The sequence below is a fragment of the Patiria miniata genome, unplaced genomic scaffold (assembly GCF_015706575.1).
Source record: "Patiria miniata isolate m_02_andy unplaced genomic scaffold, ASM1570657v1 HiC_scaffold_5, whole genome shotgun sequence".
Lineage (NCBI taxonomy): Eukaryota > Metazoa > Echinodermata > Asteroidea > Valvatida > Asterinidae > Patiria > Patiria miniata.
Genome location: NW_024037072.1, coordinates 27,212,279 through 27,232,338, shown reverse-complemented (window position 1 = coordinate 27,232,338; position 20,060 = coordinate 27,212,279). Strand labels below are relative to the sequence as shown.

Here is a 20,060-nt window from a genome sequence, read left to right as displayed (position 1 = left end):
CGCAATACATATTTTGTCTATCCCGGTTGAGCCTCTTTTTACTGTCTCATTTCTGCTTTTATCAGCGTCCCCATTTTGCTCTTAAAATTCACTATTTAGTACCAAGGAATTGAGCTACAAAAACCACTGGTTATACAAAACTAGTCGACAATTCTGCGTAAAAGATTAAAGTTTGACATTTTAAGTTTATATAATAATTAGAAACAGAGCTGCCTGGTAAACAAAGAAACATTGTAGCTGTTAAAGTATTAAAACTAGATTATGATAAAAACATTCAGAGAGGCCACGAAGTTTGTACTATACAAACAATTGAAAACAGATATTTTCTAAACCAATACATGCATTTAACTATTTCTAATATAAAGTAATAAAGGGTTATTCCATAAGTCATTTAACTATTTCTTCTGATGCAAGGTTTCCACCTTTGTCAATGCTACAATCATTATCCGTCCAAGTCAAAACGAACTTTTCTCAAACTACAAAAAGTCCCCATGTTTGCAGACAGGATCATCATCGTCATCATCATCATCCCCATCATCATCATCATCATCATCATCATCATCATCATCATCATCATATTTTTATCCACTAATAAGGACGGCCATCAAATACTCTGACCAAACTTCACAGCCTAGTTATTCTCAATTCATCATTTTTTCGATGTTGGAGGGGAAAATACAATGCAATTCCTAGACAGTACGGCACTCGTTATTGTTTCTCCGATCTTCAATAGGTACTCCACTTATCAGAGTTGTCGTTGGCTCAGTATCGTCGCGATGTTTCTCCTGTGTGCGATGATGGCTTGGTGCAAGACAACGACGTATGTGACAGAAACATGCTGCAGTGTAGCTACAACACGCCGTTTGGGATAGAACCTTCAGACACACGTGGATGGAACTCACTAAAAAAATAAATATGTGAACACAAACCAAATAATACACAGATATGCTCACGAGGGGGAAGATCAAATTGATCAAACAGTCGGATTTTTAAGACAAAATATTTGTGTGGGCCACTATAATACGGCTGCAAGTTAAATGACGAAAAAAAGAAGAAGACTAAATCAAAAATGTTATAAGTAACTGTAGAAAGTACCTACCAATTTAGCCAAAAATTGTGTTTAGGAAAGCTGCTTCATTTGAAAGTTGTTAACTTATTGTAAATGACAAAGACCGAAAGACTTTGCAAACCGCAACTATGTCGCGCGATAGAAAATCAAAATACATACCTGCCACGATTACAAAGATGCTGATGTTAAGCAGGACAAGAAATACTGCCAGAAATTCCTTCCTTGCATCACTGTCATCGGTATGGCCATCTTCGCTGGGTAATACAAGCAAGGATGCCGCCAGTAGATTCAAAAAGATGGTAGTCAAGGACCACATCTGAATACGGTGCTCTGCGGCATCCTTCATTGGCTTCAAGTAAGCGTGGGCGATTAGAAAGGCAACAGATACGATAATGGTCGCAAAGAGAATGAATTGATCATCCGCACCGAATAACAGAACGAACAGGACTTGGAGGACTTTGCGAGCTAGTTCTACTATCTCCCAATACCAATATTGCTCCTTGTAGTTCTCGTCCAGGAAACTCACCCAGGTAATGCTTTCTGAGCTTACTTCGATTAATTCTTTAAGAGGTAATTCGGAGCTAAGTCGTTCAAGAGAATCACCGATATGTGCAATTTCTTCATCTTCCATATGTAGTGAATCACTAGGATGAGTCTGATCTGCATGACTGGCAGTATGGTAACTGCAAGACGGGCCCGTGTCGTCAGTATCAAGTAAAGGCTGCTGGTCAACGAGACCGTGTGCCTGGATATCAGCAGTTTCAAGCTGATGACCGTTTTTCTTCGATGCTTGTCTACGACGATGTAACCACAACATGATAAGTAATACAGTCGGGAAACCAACGACATAAGACACGGAAACCTCGGCAGCGTAGTTAAATGCAACATGTTGACTACTGTTACAGTCAACGGAGTAGTCGGATCTGAGCCGAGTAACGGTAACATTTTCATTTTCATTCAATGAGAATGTGACACATCCCGAAGGCAGTAAGCTAATGATGACAGCTGATAAGCTTGGGTATGCAACAAACAACAGAATGACAACAGCCAAGAGAATTCTCTCATTTGTTTTAGCCAGCGTATGTTTGCGAACCTCATCCGGTGTACTCCTCACCCGCAGATGGAATTGCCTAAAACCATAAATGCCCAATCCTGACAATATCACAGTAACCGAGAACGACGCACCAGCAATGAATGCGATGTAAACATTGGGATAGGTGAAATCGGGAAAGTAACATCGAGGACTGACAATCACCTGCATCAAATTGGCCTCCAATAATTGCAAGAAGGAACCAAGTTTTACCAGTGACTTTGGCCAGGAAAGTTCATTCATCACTTCGAATATCTCACCCATGATTTGATAAAAGCCTAGTAGGATTTTGAACCGAGAGAACAGAACGCTAATGAGTGATCGACCACTTCGTTTGTGTCGTCTGAGTTCTAGTAAGACAATTATGAGCAAAACTGCAAGGATGACAAGAACTGCCAAGACTTCCAGTATCAACGCCCAAATCCCTGGACATTCAAAGCATTTATCCAGCCAAGCATAACTGCCTGCTTGACATTGTGTACACAGGAAACCGGCATGACCATCATCACACGTTGCGTTTATTCCAGCTGCAAGATTCTTACACGATTCGGAGGTAGGACATTTATGAACTTTTGGTAACATTCCATCAAAACTTTCAGTGTGCCTGTCATAGCTATCATTGCAGGTGAGTAAATTTTTGACAAATTTCTTGTAGGACTGATAGTTGTCAGCTGGACCCCAGTCCCATGTCCACCAGAATCCTGGCAGAAGATGCTGATATTCTCCCGTACAGTCGATTCCTTTTTTGGGACACGAAAAACATTGACCGAACCTGTGTTTACGATAGTGATTGGACGCACAGGGACATGCTCGGTATCCTGCATGAAAACTCTTATTGGTGCCTGTTGGACATACTGTGCAATCACCGATAGTTTTCCCAGGGTGTTTATTTTGTGGGACGTAAGTACCCTTATTACATTGCTTGCAATTCATACCAGTGCGTCGATTGGCAACTGATCCGGTGCTGTCCTGGTAAAATCCGCCTGGAAGAAAATCAGTACAATGTCTCAAATACAACAGTATTTTCACTTCGTTTAAAAAAATGTTTGAGACTTTTGTTCCCCGCGGGGTCTGCCCGATAGTCCAAAGGTTCGACAGACCAAATGCGCAACTCTTCGAAAAGAGGGGGTTCGATAGTCCGACAATGAAATAAGGTTCTTTAATCCGAACATTTTGACGCGATAGTCCGAAGGTTCGATAATCCGAAGGTTCATTGGTCCGAAGGTTCGGTAGTCCGAATTTAGAAAGGTTTATTAGTCCGAAGGTTCAACAGTCCGTAATGAAATCAAGGTTCAATATTCCAAAGGTTCATTATAACGAAAGTATAGTTCGATAGTTTAATGACATTTAGTTTTGAAGGTCCGATAGTCCGAATTGTCGGACTGACGAATCTGAACCTTACTGTCGATTCAGACTGTAGAATCCTATCGTGTAATCGGACTATTGAGCCTAGCCTTCAGATTAATTAACCTTTATGCTATTTTCGGAATAATGGGCCCTACGGACTATCCGAACCTACGGACTATCGAACCTCCGGACTATCGAATCTTCGGACTAACGAACCTTCGGACTAATGACTCTTCGACCTAGAGAACCTTCGGACTATCGAACCTTCGGATAATCGGGCTATCACCGTTCCCGTATTATGTCATTTTTTAAATGTCTGTCCGTTACTATCTCATTTTTTCAGCTTGTGCGTGTTATATTGAAAAACGGTGCTGGCTTCATCGGTTATCAACCTTCTGTGGTTGTACATTGCAGGGCAATTCTTGACATTGGACAATTGCAATAATAGCAATTGTCAACTGAAATGATCTCCATGTTGAAGAACTATCTGATATCAAATGTAGAAGAGATATGAAACATAGGTCTATCCTACAATATACGAAGACATACCTGGAGGGCAGGGCTTACACCCACCAAACACTCCTCCATAGGTACCTTGAGAGCACGATGTACAATTAAATGTATTTTTCACATTCTCCAGATGTTTGCAGCTGAATCCACATTGATTCATTGCTTTACTGGTGGATCGCCCAACTATTATTGACGTAGCATACCAACGTCCAACTAAATCACTGAAAAGATCAATAAAATATACCAATAACCTGGCCAAACATTTCCACCAAGCCTTTTACGCAACATTTATCTATTAGACCACGGTGGAAAACCACAATGATATACACAATATTGATTGCTTCGAGTGGTGTAGTAAAACTAGCCTCCCGAGATGATCCATCGACATTCTATTTTTCCCGAGGCGCAGCCGAGGGAAAATAAAATGCTCCATGGATCACCGAGGGAGGCTAGTTTTACTTCACCACGAGATAAAGCATGCAATATTTGTTTTATAACATTTCACCCACATATTCTGCTTGGTTTTAGTATTTTAAATTATTTTAATCTGAACACAGTTAAAATAAATTTCATTTTCAATACAAAATTGGTGGAAAATGTGTTTCTCTCTTCCAAACCATCCCTTCACGAAAACCTACTCTGTGGCGCGCTCTCTTTGGAAAATACGCGCTACACGCAACGCTCAAGGTGCACAAAAATACCACGTCACGCATATAGAAGACTTGACTCAAGTCGGAATTGCTTTAAGTCGGTATCTTAAAAAAAAGTAGCAAAATCACTTAGTTTACGTCTTTCCAGATGCCCGACAAGGTACACTTCAGCGCGCGTTCCACTTCAGTGCCGTATAACAATGCGCACACACTGTATGTACACTGTACAGCACGCGCATTACACGTACATGTGTGTGCATGTCTTGCAGAGCATGTGGTGCAAAAGTTAGCAATTCTGCATCACTTGAAAATAACATGTACTTGTACATTTTTAACACGAAGGTCCAGATTCGACGCATGAGGGCGCGCGTTATGTACTGTAAGGATGGTAGCAGACCAGTAAATAAACTTCCATAGACCCCAATGGTAAATGCTCCCACTTCAGAAATTCGGGAAAAATACTTACAACTCTCCAAGGTGTTCGAGACACACATCAAATTAAAGCTTTTTTCATCACATTTCATTTTCTTTTCAATTTTCGGGGGGTCAACTGATGACTTTTAGGAGAAATTTCCATCCGAAGATGATCACCCCTAAAAATAGTCCTGAAGCCCATCGCCATTTTGAAAAACGATGGCTACACTCCATTGCAATATAGAGCGCTTTTAGGGTCCAAATTACATCCAAATTACACACAACTGCAAGCTCCCAGTCCTGTGCACGGCTTCCACCCATATTTTTTACAAACCCTCAAGTTCATGGCCCACAATACTCTCAAATACTGAAGATTTTGAGGGCATGCAAATCGTGATTTGGCTGGCGTAGGCAATTTGGGGCCTATTTACTGGTCTGCAACCATATGCGATATGCACTGTGAGTGGATTTACTATAGGCACAGACCGAGCGCAACCCATACTTGGCCAAGTCTACGGATATAGTACTTTGGTTGCTAATGGTACATAGTCGTGTTCCCTAACGTGGCGCACTTCGAAGCTTACCCGACTTTCCTCATGTAGTGTTGCCAAACCTCTTTGTTGACAAACCTCAAATTCATGCAGTAAAATACTAATACTTTTACCTTATTAATGCTTGCTATTTAACCTCTGTGAACAATTTCGGTTTCATAATTTAATCCAAAATTAAATCCGACGGTGGCGTCCGGAAATTGGGCACAAATTGGCGGAGTGTTCCCTAAATGGCGCACTTGAATAAATCTCGGAAAATTCCAAATTAACATTGAAGAATTTCTGTAAACTTGATAAATTCTGATAAATAATTATTATCGCGAATTATTTTCTTATGTTTCGGGGCATTTTCAAAGGGTTCACTTTGCACATGAAAATAAAATCGGAAAATCACTTAATACATTTTTCTTCTAACTTTGTTACAGGTAAATAAACTCGCAATTTATGAACAGAAGTGTTTAGAACTTGATGAAATTTCATTTTCTGTGAAGTTTCAGTTAAAACTTTTGCTCTAGCTAGGCGCTACAGGCGAAACAATCAAAGTGCACCACGTTTGGGGCCGCGCCGAGTTAGGGTACATCAACAAAAGTACTTTGGTTGCTACGGGTATAGTACTTTTAACCGTGCACAGAAAGATAGCAAAAATAGAAAGTGCCATGTGACTCGCTCTCGGCCAATCAAGACACAGAATCTGTAGGTGAGGTGTTATGAAAAATAGACCTTTATCAGGGTACGCCATCTTGAAAATCATAGCGAGACAAACAGTTCAAACAAACATGGCGGCCTTTGACAGGCCGTGTTACGACCCAGGTTTTGGTAAAATCTGGACTTTTCCAGTTCACTCGGCTTCGCCACGTGAAATGGAAAAGTCCAGATTTTACCTTGCAATAATATTCCTCCCATTCCACGCTGATCCTCTCAATATTTGTATATTTCCTATTCCCCATGGGCGGATTGTACTTTTTGAGCCGCGGCGTGAATGGAAACAATAACGAATGTCACGTGATGTGAGTTCCACCAATCAAATGACAAGGATCTATATGTCGGTTATATAATAGTCCCTGACGGGGAATGGATTGTGTTTCATTTACCGTTAGTTTAAAAACACTGCATTGCAACACTGCAACACTGCAACGATCTAATGATCGACGTTGTCAATACAATCGAACGGAACAAGGGGGTGAAATCAGGCCTTGAGATTCTCCTCTTCGGCCCTTAACTTACTGGACTTGATAAAGGTCATTGTTATTGCTTACTTTGTAAAAATCGGGTCTTTACAAACAATACATACATGTTGAGGTCCACTCTTGTGAAGGGTACCACTTTGAGTGTGTTATCCAATGATCTGAAGATGAAGAGATACGGTAAAGAGAAACACTCTTGATTAAACAGTAATCGTATTGTTTTTGCGTTTCTACTGTATGGAAACCATTTGACGTCATTTGTTGCGATAATCTTATTGAAAATTGAAACGTCTATATTTGAAAACACTTTCATGCTTTTGCTGAAAACAAATGAGGGCGCTGTTGCTGCGATGTCATTTCAGCCCACAGACATATAAATGCGTTTATATGTCTGTGTTTCAGCCTGAGGCATGTTAAAGTAGGCCTATGAAGCCGATACTCAGTGACCAATTCAGAATTCTTTTCTCTTTAGCCATTCATCCCATGCAGTAATGGTAGTTACGCTACCGAAGTTATCCACAGTGCAAATTATGCAGTAAATATTGTTTACAGGAACCTTTCAAGCCAGTGTCCCTATTTGCTTATTATTTTGCTCATAACTGAAGTCCCTGAATTCAATTGTCTTACACGTTGCAATTCTGTCCTAAATCTTGCCAAGCAGAATTGCAGATTTTGTCGAAGTAGTTGCGGTATAAAGATCTGAAAAACAATGTAGAAATTCGGATCATCAAAGCAAACCTCTCAGCACAAAATAAGTCACATTCAGAAAATATATATATTCGTTGCTATTTTCATGGGTTTATTGACAGTAATGTTGATCATATTGTTGCAAGCATCTTTTCACACCCTTTTCAGAGAATAAAACATTTCATCTCAGTCTTAATGTTTTGACAACAAAATGTGTGTGTGGTTGTTGGTTTGATTGATACCGGCAGAAAGATGCCGAAGGAATTTAATTGAGTCATTAAGGGGGGGGGGGGGATGAATTATAACCGAAATGACAATTTTATTACAAACACTAGTACCGGTAGTCTCCGTATTTCATGCATATTGCAGATTGGCAAACTTCAAAGATAATAAACGATAGCTTAACCTGTCTGAATCTTCTCAAGACTTACACGAGCTGTAGTGACTTGTTTCTTGTGGCAAATGGGTGTTCTCCAAGTCCATGCGATGTCAGCTTGTTGTGGAATAAATGTCTGCCATAAAATGTCAACAAGTACCAAAGGATAGATCGTCAGTCATAGGTAAACCTGTCTCATTCAGGCTCTGCATAATTAGTAACTTGAAAGACCAAAATGTATTCTATATATTTTCAAATTTGAAAAGCAGTTCAAAAAAATTCGATTTTTCGACAATGTAGAAATATTGGTTTGCACATAATAATCACAGATGGCTGAGTTCTGTACAAATGTACACAATGTATGAAAGGAATATGTCAACGCGGTGGTAATCCTTTTTTTAAATTTAATTGCATTACAAAATCAAAAGTGTATAATAAGGTCGGGGGGAAAAAGGGTACGTATAACCTGTCGAGGAAAGTTCTCGAAAAAAAATTATTGTCCGACAAATTGTTAGGCAGGAAAACAGAAATTATTAATGTAGTACAATTCAATAAATTACTCACAGATTCACCAACTGTGTCTCTGAAAACACATAGTTATCTATCGTGTGGATCATATTGACGCCTATCACTCTGTTAGTATATTCAAACAATAAAAAGATTTCCAGATTAAACTTGAGGCATTCATTCCTTAGGAGTATCGTGGAAACAATTATAAATTGTCTAAAAAGCAGAAATTAAATACAGCAATTTGTAGCTTGGGGTGATGATTTTGGGGATTTTAGAATAGGGGTTTGCAGATTTACAAGGTCAAATTAAACGGTGGCAGTAGTTTTGTGATATAAACTGAACAGCTCTTCCACGGAATGTACGCATACAAAACACACTAATATAAATTTTGCTTACTTAGATTACCTGAAAGATCTTCCTGAGAGTTTCGCCAATATCAGGACTATGAGTCAAGCCAATATCAGCAGAAAACTCTGTGCTTATTGAAGCGTCGTAAAAACGGGCTATAGGGTTTGGACTTTGGAGGTTCTGGGCTTGGGATTTAAGTGGGATAGGGTTGGGGTAAAATTGAGGTTCAGGTTTTAGCTACATTCATAAGATGGATTTCATTTTTTTGGAGTGAAGGTGATATAAATCAATATTAGGTTTTTGCCCTTCACCGACGTACAAACACTGTATACTCAATGTGTTACCTCCCGAGTGAAAGTTGGAAAAAAATCACTCGGGTGGGACTCGCACCCACGACCTTCTGCTTTCTACTGTTTCGAGATATATATGTGGGGCTCTGTAGATGTTTAGGCGAGCCCTCAAATTAGAATCCCTCCCCGGACCGTTCGGGGTTGAGCCCACCCAGTATGTTGAAGGGATTGGGACCTTGCATGGAACCGATCGGCCTGGATTAACTCCACCAGGCTTCTGCACCATGGCTCTGGCTCATCACAAAGGAACCAATTTGGGACGCGCTAATCCTCCAGTAGGCAACAATGACTGTGTTGAGCTTCATAGAAGTTGCTGCTGGTAATCCCAGCGGGCCAAATAATCCTCCAACAATGGCCAGACTTCAATTTACGTTGCCTATTGTGAAACCCTGAGTCACCAGTTTGGACCAATTGGGTCGTCACGCTTCAGTGACCGGGTGGCTTCTGGCTTCGTACCGATTGAGGTGAAAGAAATTAGCATACCGGACCCGGTACCCGAACGGTCTGTTATCTGATGGCTCGCCTTAGCTTTGTTTTGGTTTCTTGTTGAAGGCGCGGGCCCTGTGGGTTTGGGGTTTTGGAAGTTCAGAGATAGGGGGTTGCAGATTTTCGAAAGTATAGGTTTGGTGTTTAAGGTTTCCAGGGTGTTTGGTTTGGTGCTGTATTATAATGTTTTTGGATATGGTGATTGGATATTGGGTTGGGTTCAGTTGTTCTTAATTCAGGGGCACAACATCTTACAATTCTCGCAAAGAATGGAGTCCGTCAAACATCCCTTTTCTAAGTTCTTTTATGTAGTTGAGTTGAAGATAAAGATGTTGAAGTTTATGTTGAGTCTTCAGAAGTTCCGCCGGAAACGAAGAAAGATTATTTTTAGACAAGTCTCTGAAAGAAATGAAAGCAGTTTTGTTAGACAGAGTAGCATAAGAGTTTAGATCACAACAAACAGACACGCTATCTGTATTAATTACCGATATTTGTGTTATTTGAAGGGGACGAATAAAAAGTGAGCGGACTACTTTGTCATACCGATCTGTGTTCTCACTGAGAATGCCTTACAGGCTATAGGCCTTTAATCATCGTGCGATTTGAAAAAATCTGTGTAAATCATTGACGGTCTGTGTTCTAATATTTAGACCACAACTTTTATGAGCTTTTATTGAAAGCTCAATTCAACAAGTGAAAGTAGTTGTCATGATATCTAACTACGTAATGCTGCTGTATGTTCGCTACACTTTGAGCAGAATTTAAAGAATTGGGTCACCGTCCGAATTGTGCTATATCTAGTCTGCCATCAGCTTTGGTTCTCACTTACAACGTGTGAAGTATCGTTATGTTGTCAAACAAGTCCTCGGGAAGTGACGATATCTTATTGATACCCAAATATCTGCAAGAGAAAAGAAGTGTTTAAATAAATGGTGACTTGAGTAATTCGAACAACTGCTTTGATTGTCAAAGTTTTGAGATTTATTTTTATATTTAGCCCGTCTTTCCATTGGAGGTGTGCTCCTGGGTGGCATGGGTGGCTTGTGCGTAAAGCGCTCGCCTCTCACCAAGGTGACCCCGGTTCGAATCCCGGCCGCGGGACACATGTGAGTAGAGTTGTGCGTTGGTTCTCTCCTGTGCCACGAGGGTTTTTCTCCGGGCCCTCCGGTTTTCCCCCCTCCGGAAAAATCAAACTCTTTCGATCTCAGGCTGTGCTCCGTGGTCATATATGGGTCGATGTGGCCGGCAGCCATAGGCGCCTTTACGTCCCAGCGGCCCGACCACGTTGTAGCCGCGTCCTTCGCAGTTCAGCATCCCAGCTGCCAGTAAGGATGATTAGCCTCCCAAATTATTATTATTATTAGGAGGCCTATACTATTGAACTAAATATCCCCTTAAATAACTCACAGATTACATGTACCATTGAAATAGCTTTTGTGACTTAACTAATAGTCAAAGCTTAAATTAGATGAGAGGTCTTTATCACAATCTTCTGTGCAAAATTCGTTAAGAAATATATGTAGATCAAGACAGACACAGATATTTATTTCATTTGTATCGAGCTCATAGAAGCTCACTTTTACATCTCTAACAGTTTGTGAGTATCAATGAAAGTCTACTTACATTGATGCAATGGAGCTCACTCCTAAGAAAGCATCGGGCGCTATCTCTGAAATGTTGTTGTTGCTGAAGTTTCTGTTATTTTTATGAAAAGTACATGAGAACTCATCATGGGCGTCGATCGATGTCGACTCGGCCAACCGACCTTTTAAAACGAGGATGTTATATAAATTGTCTCCGCCCTATACCCATTTTTCTGGCACACATATTATACAAATATTGAATGCTTCGAGTGTTGTGGTAAAACTAGCCTCCCAAGGTGATCCATGGACATTCTATTTCCCGAGGCGAAGCCAAGGAAAAATAGAATGCTCCATGGATCACTGAGGGAGGCTAGTTGTACTTCAGAACGAGGTAGAGCATTCAATATTTGTTTTATAACACCTCACCTACAGATTCCGCTTGGTTTTAATATTCTTAATCTAAACACAGTTGAAATAAACTACGGGTATAGTACTTTTGGCCGTGCACAGAAAGATAGCAAAATAAAAAAAGTATCATGTGACTCGCTCTCGGCCAATCAAGACACAGAATATGTGGGTGAGGTGTTATAAATAAATCTAGGCCTATTTTTGTACGTCAGTGTTTTGGCACTAAACGCACAATCCCTCTAGCTATCCGCTCCGTTCACAAGCACCCCCTCACCAGCAAAGGAAGTACAGTTGGGGGTGACCGACTGACGCCATCTTGCCTGACTGCTATTTATTTACCGCGAAGCGCGGCCACTGCGTGTAAATAGAACAAATCCCCTGGTGTACGTGCGTCACACACAAGGAACGGTGCGCGTCAACCAGTGAAATGTCCCGCCCACGGAGCGTCGTTGTTAGGTAAAAGGGCGCCCTCTTTTGGAAGCGCACGGAGCTCATGGTATGGAATATCCTCTGGCGAGTAGGTAAACAATCTCCTTATATGGTGATTGACGCGCGCGTGGTGCGTACTACGTGATGTTGCACAGAACGCGCGGAGCACCAGGGTAGTGTGCTGATTGGCTAAATAATAACCCTATGTACTAATTACGTCACGCAATGTTTACCGCAGTGCATTGCAGTGTTGTAGTCGAGACCGGACAGTCAGAGACCGAGACCAAGACCGAGACCTGACGTTTCGAGACCGAGACTGAGACCGAGACCAGCCACTTCAAGGCGGACCGAGACCTAGACAGATTATTGTCCGAGACCGAGACAGCGGATAATCAATAACAAAATAATAATAGGACTGAACTTCTACCAAGACTTGTAAACCTGATTTTAAATAATACTGCTAGTGAAACTTAAGCGATCCCCCTCGCATGCTAGCAATTTTTACACAGTCAGTTAGTATGGATACTTGTCAGTGTCCCCTAAACAAAATGGAAGATTTCTATTGTTTTAACACTAGTGACCTTGGCCTTTGACCCCCAAAAGCAATAGGCATCTTAAGACTATACCAAGAACAACCTACAAACTAAATTTCAATTTCCTAGTGAAGTTTTTCTCAAGTTATCGTGCTGACATGAGTTAACCTAACCAAAACTACCGGTATACTCTTGAGGACAATGATTTGTGTTTCCCTTTGTCCCTGTGATATAACACTCTCCCATAGAATATAAGCACACAAACTTACTACAGAGGACCGTTTTGAACAAAAGATCCAATTCCCGAAAGGATCTTTTGTTCTCCCTTCGTGTGTCGTCCTCTGGGGTTATGTAGAACACGCGTGTTTACGTTACATACGTAGTGTGGACATTCTTATGTTTTCGTGTAGTTAAGAAAAACCTGTGAAAAAAAAATCACTTTTTACATAAACTGTGAAAACTCTTTCAGCCCATTTTTTCACAATGTTTTCCTTTAGTGTTTCTTTTCATTTCGCCACTGATAAACCCAACCCAAAAATGCCTCTAAACCTGTTTTCCAGAGAGGGGAAACATTGTGTGGACTTGGGCAAGTCCACACAACGTTGCTGCTACCTGGTTTATGTGTGGACATCTCTTGTTCGGAAGTCCACACAGTGAATGTAATGCTTGGTGCACACACAGAATCACAATACCCCCTCCGGCTTATACAGCAAGGGGGATAAAATTTGGAGCTAGAGACTATTGAATTGCAGCAGTACGACTACTTTGGGGATCCGGGACTTTCCAACGTGCAATGCGAACCAACCACGATATATAACGATTCGTTAACAAACTTAGGATGACAACAATGATCTACGGGCTAGCAAATGTTTTAAACTATCAACGGTACTGAACGAAGTGAACACGAAGTAAATGGACAAGCTGTAAATGCTACATATTGCCAGTCTCGACCCGAGACTGGCCAAAATAACGAGACCAAAGGGGACCGAGACCGAGACCAAGACCGAGACCACAGCTCCCGAGACCGAGACCGAGACCGAGACCAGCAAAAAGTGGTCTCGAGACTGGTCTCGAGATTGTTTACTACTCCTCGCGAGAGGATATTCCATACCACAGCGAGAGGGGTGTAAAATAAAAAATGAAGTAAACCTGTTCAACAAAATCGTTGGATATGTATAATTTTTGTGCAATTTTTGACTTGTGTCGACTTTTTGACTCAAAAAGTATTAAAAACCGTATCAGGTGAATGTACGCTGATAATGGCTCGAGCCGAACCTGCCAAGCATTATTATTCCCTTATTGTCAAAGAAGCCACATATGAATGTCTATGCTGTGGAATCGTGGTAAACCGTCGCGTCTGGTACCTCATTTCAATAGGGAATGGGGGCGCTGTTCAAATTCGATGATTATTAACACTAGATTACAGAATGGTGTACCGTATTTTGAACAGGCAAACATAATACCAGTATAACTTTTTTTGGGTGTCACAGCAGGGGGGGGGGGGTCGACTTATTTTTCAGGAATTTGTATGGTATTTGTTTTTTTTTGACAGAGCTGGGGGGAGGGGTTTGACCCCCCCCCTCTCTGGATCCGCGCCTGCAGCAACTTTTAAATTGAAATCAAGATCTTTGTTTTTCTCGAAATGTACATGCAGCTGAAACTGAGCTGAAACTTCATTAGGTAAGTCGTGTACCACTCTTCTTTCGATTTGGAGCACGTTTGTTGCTTTTAACAAACAAACAAAATGCACAAATCACAAATGATGGACTGTACCTTTAACAGGTCTTGCTGATGTGCACATAAAGGTAAATATTAACTTACATTTCATGTATCTCTTTTTTCTTGCCATATTCGTAGAAGAGTTTGGAAGGGATTGTAGACAGTGTGTTGTTGGATAACTCTCTGAACACAAACACAAGTTTTTTTAAGATAGAAAACTTCGTATTTTTAATTGTAAAATAATATTAAGACACCACAATAACATTGTTATTTCCAACATTGAGCTAGGATTGAAAGTCATAACAGTTGAAAGAGTCCTTCCTGAGGAAACTGGAGTTAAAACCGGGCCTGCTGGACTGAACAAATTTCACTAACAGCCGTGTCCCCGCATGGTTTTAGTTGGATGGAGCAAAGATTTACTCTTTAAGGAAAAAGCTTTATCCAATGTCTTAGTGATTTAAGGTTCCGACGGGTTTTTTGTCTGTTTACAAGAGTAAATCGATTTTTCGTTATTAAAAATGAAGTTTGAAATTCCCCTCATGCTTTTCGTAATCATTATCCTTCTGATATGGGCTCCAATGATCACGTTTATTTATTGTGTTTATGAACACTGCGTCTGCACACATACCTCATTACTATCTATTATAGATTAAATCAGCGGGGTAACAAAAAAATAATAGCTGGAAGCCTTGGTCAAGGAAACCTCATCAGAACAAACCCTCATTGAGTGCACTGTTTCAGTTTCCAAGCCCGACTCAGTTTCGAAAACATCAGTTTTGCTTTACTGACAGCAAAACCAGTCGTAGCAAAATATACATAGACGTATACTTACATGTTTACAGGACTGCCCACTCGACTGAACGTATAAGGGCTTAAACGGGTCAATCCATTGTCTTGCAAGCTGATATACAACCTTAATTAATCAATTGAAAGAAATAAAATAAACTACTCATTAAAATTCGTATCGACACTTTCTATTTCCACATCATTTTGTCCTTGCAACTTCCACACTGTCTTCCTCGTTATAACTGTGACTTCCTTTTACTTAAGGCCTATGTGTCATCAGTCATATCTTAAATCGGAAAATTTCTACCCTTTTACTTAACCTGCTAGAAGTACTTTTTGATTCGTGCAGAAATTACCATAGAACATTGTCAGCATGGGCGTCGCCAGGATTTTTCTAGAGGGGGGCAAAGCACACCCCCCTCCCCCAAATCCCTATGTTTTCCATGATTTTCCTGATTGATCTTTTTTCGAGGGTGGGCAGGGACATTTGCCCCCTCACCCATTAAGTTAACAACAATATGATTTCGCGCCTCTTTTTTTCCTCCTTTTTTTTTGCTCGTCCCGGGGGGAAGGGCAAGCGCCCCCCCCTAACCACCCCCCCCCCCTTCGCGACGCCCATGATTGTCAGGTGGCATTCCCGATCCTAACTTTACGTATACCTTTTGTATACTGATAAGAGACATGGGAGCCGAATTTCTGTCAGGTTAGACCTCTTTCATATTAAATTCGTAAACAAGAACACTGAGTACTTACGACGATGATTCAACACCTAGACCCTCAGCCATGTTTGAATCAAAACTCTTCAGATGATTGCTGTCCAGAAGTCTATGTGAATGAATGAATCAAACATAGACGCGCTTTTTCAAGATTTAGATTTTCTCCCGAACGATTTTATTTCCTGTAACAAATTAATTTGCTAGGTTGAATTTGCAGACCTAAGCTTATAAATCAGTTAAAAAGAAATTGTTGTCAACATGGCGCTGATGGCGTTCACAAAGTTTTGAGAGAAATGCTGTAAGTAGATGTGTGTAGGCCTACTTGAATATGCAGTAGTATACTGGATATGGTGTTGAGATTATTAGGCAAAAAAAAAATACTCGGTCTCTGGTCAGACCAAAGTTCCGGAATTGATGCGTTGGAGCTACCGCGGAACATTTTGAAGAAGATTGACGCGCATGATTAAAATCGACGCGCGCGCTGACCAGAGACCGACTATTTTTTTTTGGGGGGGGGGCTTATTCGTAAACAGTAGTTGTAAAAGCGCATGCGTACACTAGGTCCTGCGTGGTTTCAGAACTGATTGAGTAGCAGGACGCTCCTAATTCAAAAGTAGATATTAATAAATTAATAACTTATCGTGGACCGATTTTTTTTCAATCGATGTGTTATTGGAAACTCTTTTTAATGTTACGCTACACAATTACCAATTGAATTTGAAAATATCTTTTTCGGGGTGCCACACCCAAAAAGCACGCATTTTCTTTAACGCAAAACGTTTGTTCCTCTGATCTTTACTAATTAGTAATTTCCATGATGATAAAGTAGGATTTATTTGTGGGTCTTTATGTGTTTTGGGGGTGTTGGTTATGGGTCTAGTGGGTAAAGCTACGATTTACTTATTAAGGAAGAATGGAAATAAAATACAGAATGTAATGAGAACAGCTACTTACAAGACTTGAAGGTTGTTAAGAGGTAGGAACGATCCACCTTGTATATAAGATATCTGATTGTCATCCAAGCGCCTATCAAACAAACAGAAGAAGTTATTTTCAAGGGCATGTATAGGCTTTGTGAAAAGCAATATTCAAGGGGTTAGGCTATTTTACCCTTAACGGCCTGCAGGATTTTTATGCAATCACCTTAAAACTTATTGGATGTCATCATGAACATTTGATTGGAGTGATCAACGTTTTTCAGACTTCATCTTCTGTGTGGATGAATTGTGTTGTAAAATAACAATACTGAGTAAGTTACTGCGAAATATTTTTATTTCGTTCCAGCATTTTTGCAGTTTGGTACACCATATCAAAATATATATTACGGTCTGTCAAAATACACTGAATTTATGAAAATAATTAGCATTTAGTTCACGTATTCCTGAAAGTTTCGTTATAGAGTAGGCTAACTCTGGTCGTACCGATCCAACAAACCCAAAACAAAATATCGGATTTGCGCGAGCGGGTACCCCTTTGGGCAAGAAAAAAGCGGAGCGTCCTTCAGAAAAAAAGGATGACCTTTATACTGCTCTCATAGCTAGATTTCCCTTGAACATCAATGGGATCCGCCCCTTAATAAGCCATTACAATGACTTGCTCAGAATGCTTGGCACATTTTAACTGTGAATTCTCCAGACCAAAGACACTGTTGCTAATCACATGATTCGGGGCAAGCTCTTGCATAGTTACGTAAGAGACGCTCAGCACCCATACATTGTTCACAATGGGTGAGAATGGCACGAAGACACCAGACCATGCCGGAGCTGGGGGTTGCTAGCATAAGGCTTGCCCCGAATCACGTGATATAGTAACAGTCTCTTTGGTCGGGAGAATGCTAGGTTAAAACGTGCAAAGCATTGTATTAAGTCAGCGTTCCAGATTTTATTCAAATTTAACACGCAAATGGCTTATTGCCTACTCGAAATCAAGTCTGTGGTTGCAGTAATTGTTAAATAAATTGTAAGCTAAACTTATTTGTCCAAAACCCATTATCAGAGCTGAACGTGCCGGCAGTTTGCCCCCTCCAAAAAAAAATGTTCAAATAACGGTGAATGGGTCAATGGTGAATACAAAAATTGAAAATTAAAAACTGCTATGGTCCCAAAGATATTAATGATGTATGGTACATTTAATTTTAGGGATGTAGTCTACAAGTCTTCATTTTTACAAAGTCCAGCCACATGTAAACCACACGTCAGTGACAAATATAAAAGTGGATAAACCTTTAACAATGACACTGGTAGGCATACCTGTGTTGGTTATAACCTTTTTGTTTTGCTAAAGTGAACAGTTTGTGAGCTAATTGGGTCTGATTTGTGATGGACTTGAATGCGTCCCATTTTGAGATAAAACAATCTGGTGTAATCCCGAAAATGAGGTTTTGCATCGGGAAATTCCTTTGATACTTACAAGTGCAGAAGTTGGGTGAGGTTCTTGAACTCGTCCTTCTTTATGTTTGTCAATCTATTTTGTCCGAGTTTTCTGAAATATAATCAAGACATACATGATGTCCCGTCATACAAAGGAAAACCATATCCCAAAGGACGCATGTATTACCTATTGTACCGTAGGCTAATTACACTTTATTAATGTTGGTCAACCGTTAATCAAAAGCACCAGTACCCCTTTTAGCGGAAGCTCAACATGTCGCTTATAAACATGTCCATTTATTAAATTGGTCTTTCGGATTGGTCTTTCGGATTGTTTCAAAACTGTTGTACACGGCGAGTCAAAAAAGGGTATCCCACATGACATCCCATATTTTTGTTAAGATGTTCTAAGCTTTGAGATCTTAAATAAAAGAATCATTCAAATCGCTCGTGTACTTTTCCTGTTATGAAGAGCACCATTTTATATTTTTTTCCCCACAGATCACAATAAAGCTATAGGTTTTCCCGGCCAATTTCACCAAGCTTTCATTCAAAGTGAATGGTGCAACCATTGCCAAGCATAGGTGTTCCGATGTCTTGCACGTCAAGAAATCGTCAATGTAAAGATGCCCCTTGCTCAAACGTTTGAACAAGTAGAAAAGATAAACAGTGAAAATTAAATTATCTTAGTCCCTTCAATTAATTAATTCGTAATTACATCTTATTTCCCTCTTAGGGCCTATCAGTTAATTTGTAACATTGTAAATTTTACAGTCATCAAGGTTTTGGGGGAAATGAACCTCGGAGAAAAATAGGAAAATGTATCGAAAGTTTTTACTAATTTAAATGACCAAACGATGAAAGCGATTGCCCATAAACGAATTAGAAACGAAAAGAATGGTTATACGTTACAAGCGCACAGATGTTCGCTAATTTGAATGCGTCAACTGTCAAAAGGTTGCAAAGACTTAATTTAAGACTGCTACAAGTTAAGTCTTGAATGCACCAAAACGAAATAGAATGTCCGAAAATGAAAACGAACATTCAGAGCAAATGTTTGAAATGGAATTGAACGAACCCAAAACGAAAAAGAAACCCCAATTTGACCACGTGTGCAAAACTAACGCGAAATTGAATAGCTGATTATGAAAATGATTACACAAAATTCGGAAATTCGCTGGGAAAACCTATATTAGACTTAGAATCAAATGGGACTTCGGACCAATGGTACTTCAGACCAATGGGACGTTTATACCAATGGAACGTATAAAACAATGGGCTGTCGGACCAATGGAACTTCGGACCAATGGGACTTCGGACCAATGGGACTTCGGACCAATGGTACGTCGCACCAATGGTACTTCGGACCAATGGTACTTCGGACTATAGAGACGTCCCCAATAGCGTGTACGTCCATTCAATAGAGCTATTGAGTCCAAGTTCTTGCTACCAAAATTGTACGGAGCACTCTGATTTGCTAAGAATCAGGATGATATGAATACTTATATTTACCTGTTATTTACTCATCTGTACGGAAGTGTATTTAGGACATGACCAACACAAATTTCCAGCCCTCTATTTCGTCCGGGCGGATTACTATTTCGCCCGGGCGGACTAATAATTCGCCCGAGCGAATTATTATTTCGCCCGGGCGAATTATTATTTCGCCTGGGCGGATTAAGCTTTAAGTGAAGCAAACATTCACTTAAAGCTAATTAACGTTACCAAAATGCAAGATCCGCAACTTAAGAATTGATTTTCCTGTGCATTCTCTGCTTAAGAACGAGTAAAAGTTCCATAATTAGCCGCCCGCTAAGGAATTATTTGTGTGTGTGTTTAATTAGAATGTTGAGCACAACGATCATTCCAACACCAAACGATAGTGTATCAGTCAACTTAAGAATAAAAAATCTCGTGCAAAATCTACTTAAGAACGGCTTTATTA

At 40.3% G+C, this 20,060-nt stretch overlaps 1 protein-coding gene across 1 annotated transcript; it reads right to left on the bottom strand.

Annotated features, from left to right (window-relative positions):
- Positions 1-631: 631 nt before the first annotated feature.
- Positions 632-18,211, bottom strand: LOC119740257. The gene is made up of 15 exons (XM_038215514.1): positions 18,156-18,211; positions 16,701-16,772; positions 15,784-15,855; positions 15,077-15,157; positions 14,347-14,427; positions 11,196-11,267; positions 10,402-10,473; positions 9,828-9,971; positions 8,443-8,511; positions 7,934-8,014; positions 7,443-7,514; positions 6,923-6,976; positions 4,056-4,237; positions 1,229-3,142; positions 632-901 (listed from the first exon to the last, which is right to left on the bottom strand). The coding sequence occupies exons 3-15, from the start codon at positions 15,813-15,815 to the stop codon at positions 690-692; spliced, it is 3,066 nt and encodes a 1,021-aa protein (XP_038071442.1). The 5' UTR covers positions 15,816-15,855; positions 16,701-16,772; positions 18,156-18,211; the 3' UTR covers positions 632-689.
- Positions 18,212-20,060: the final 1,849 nt, after the last annotated feature.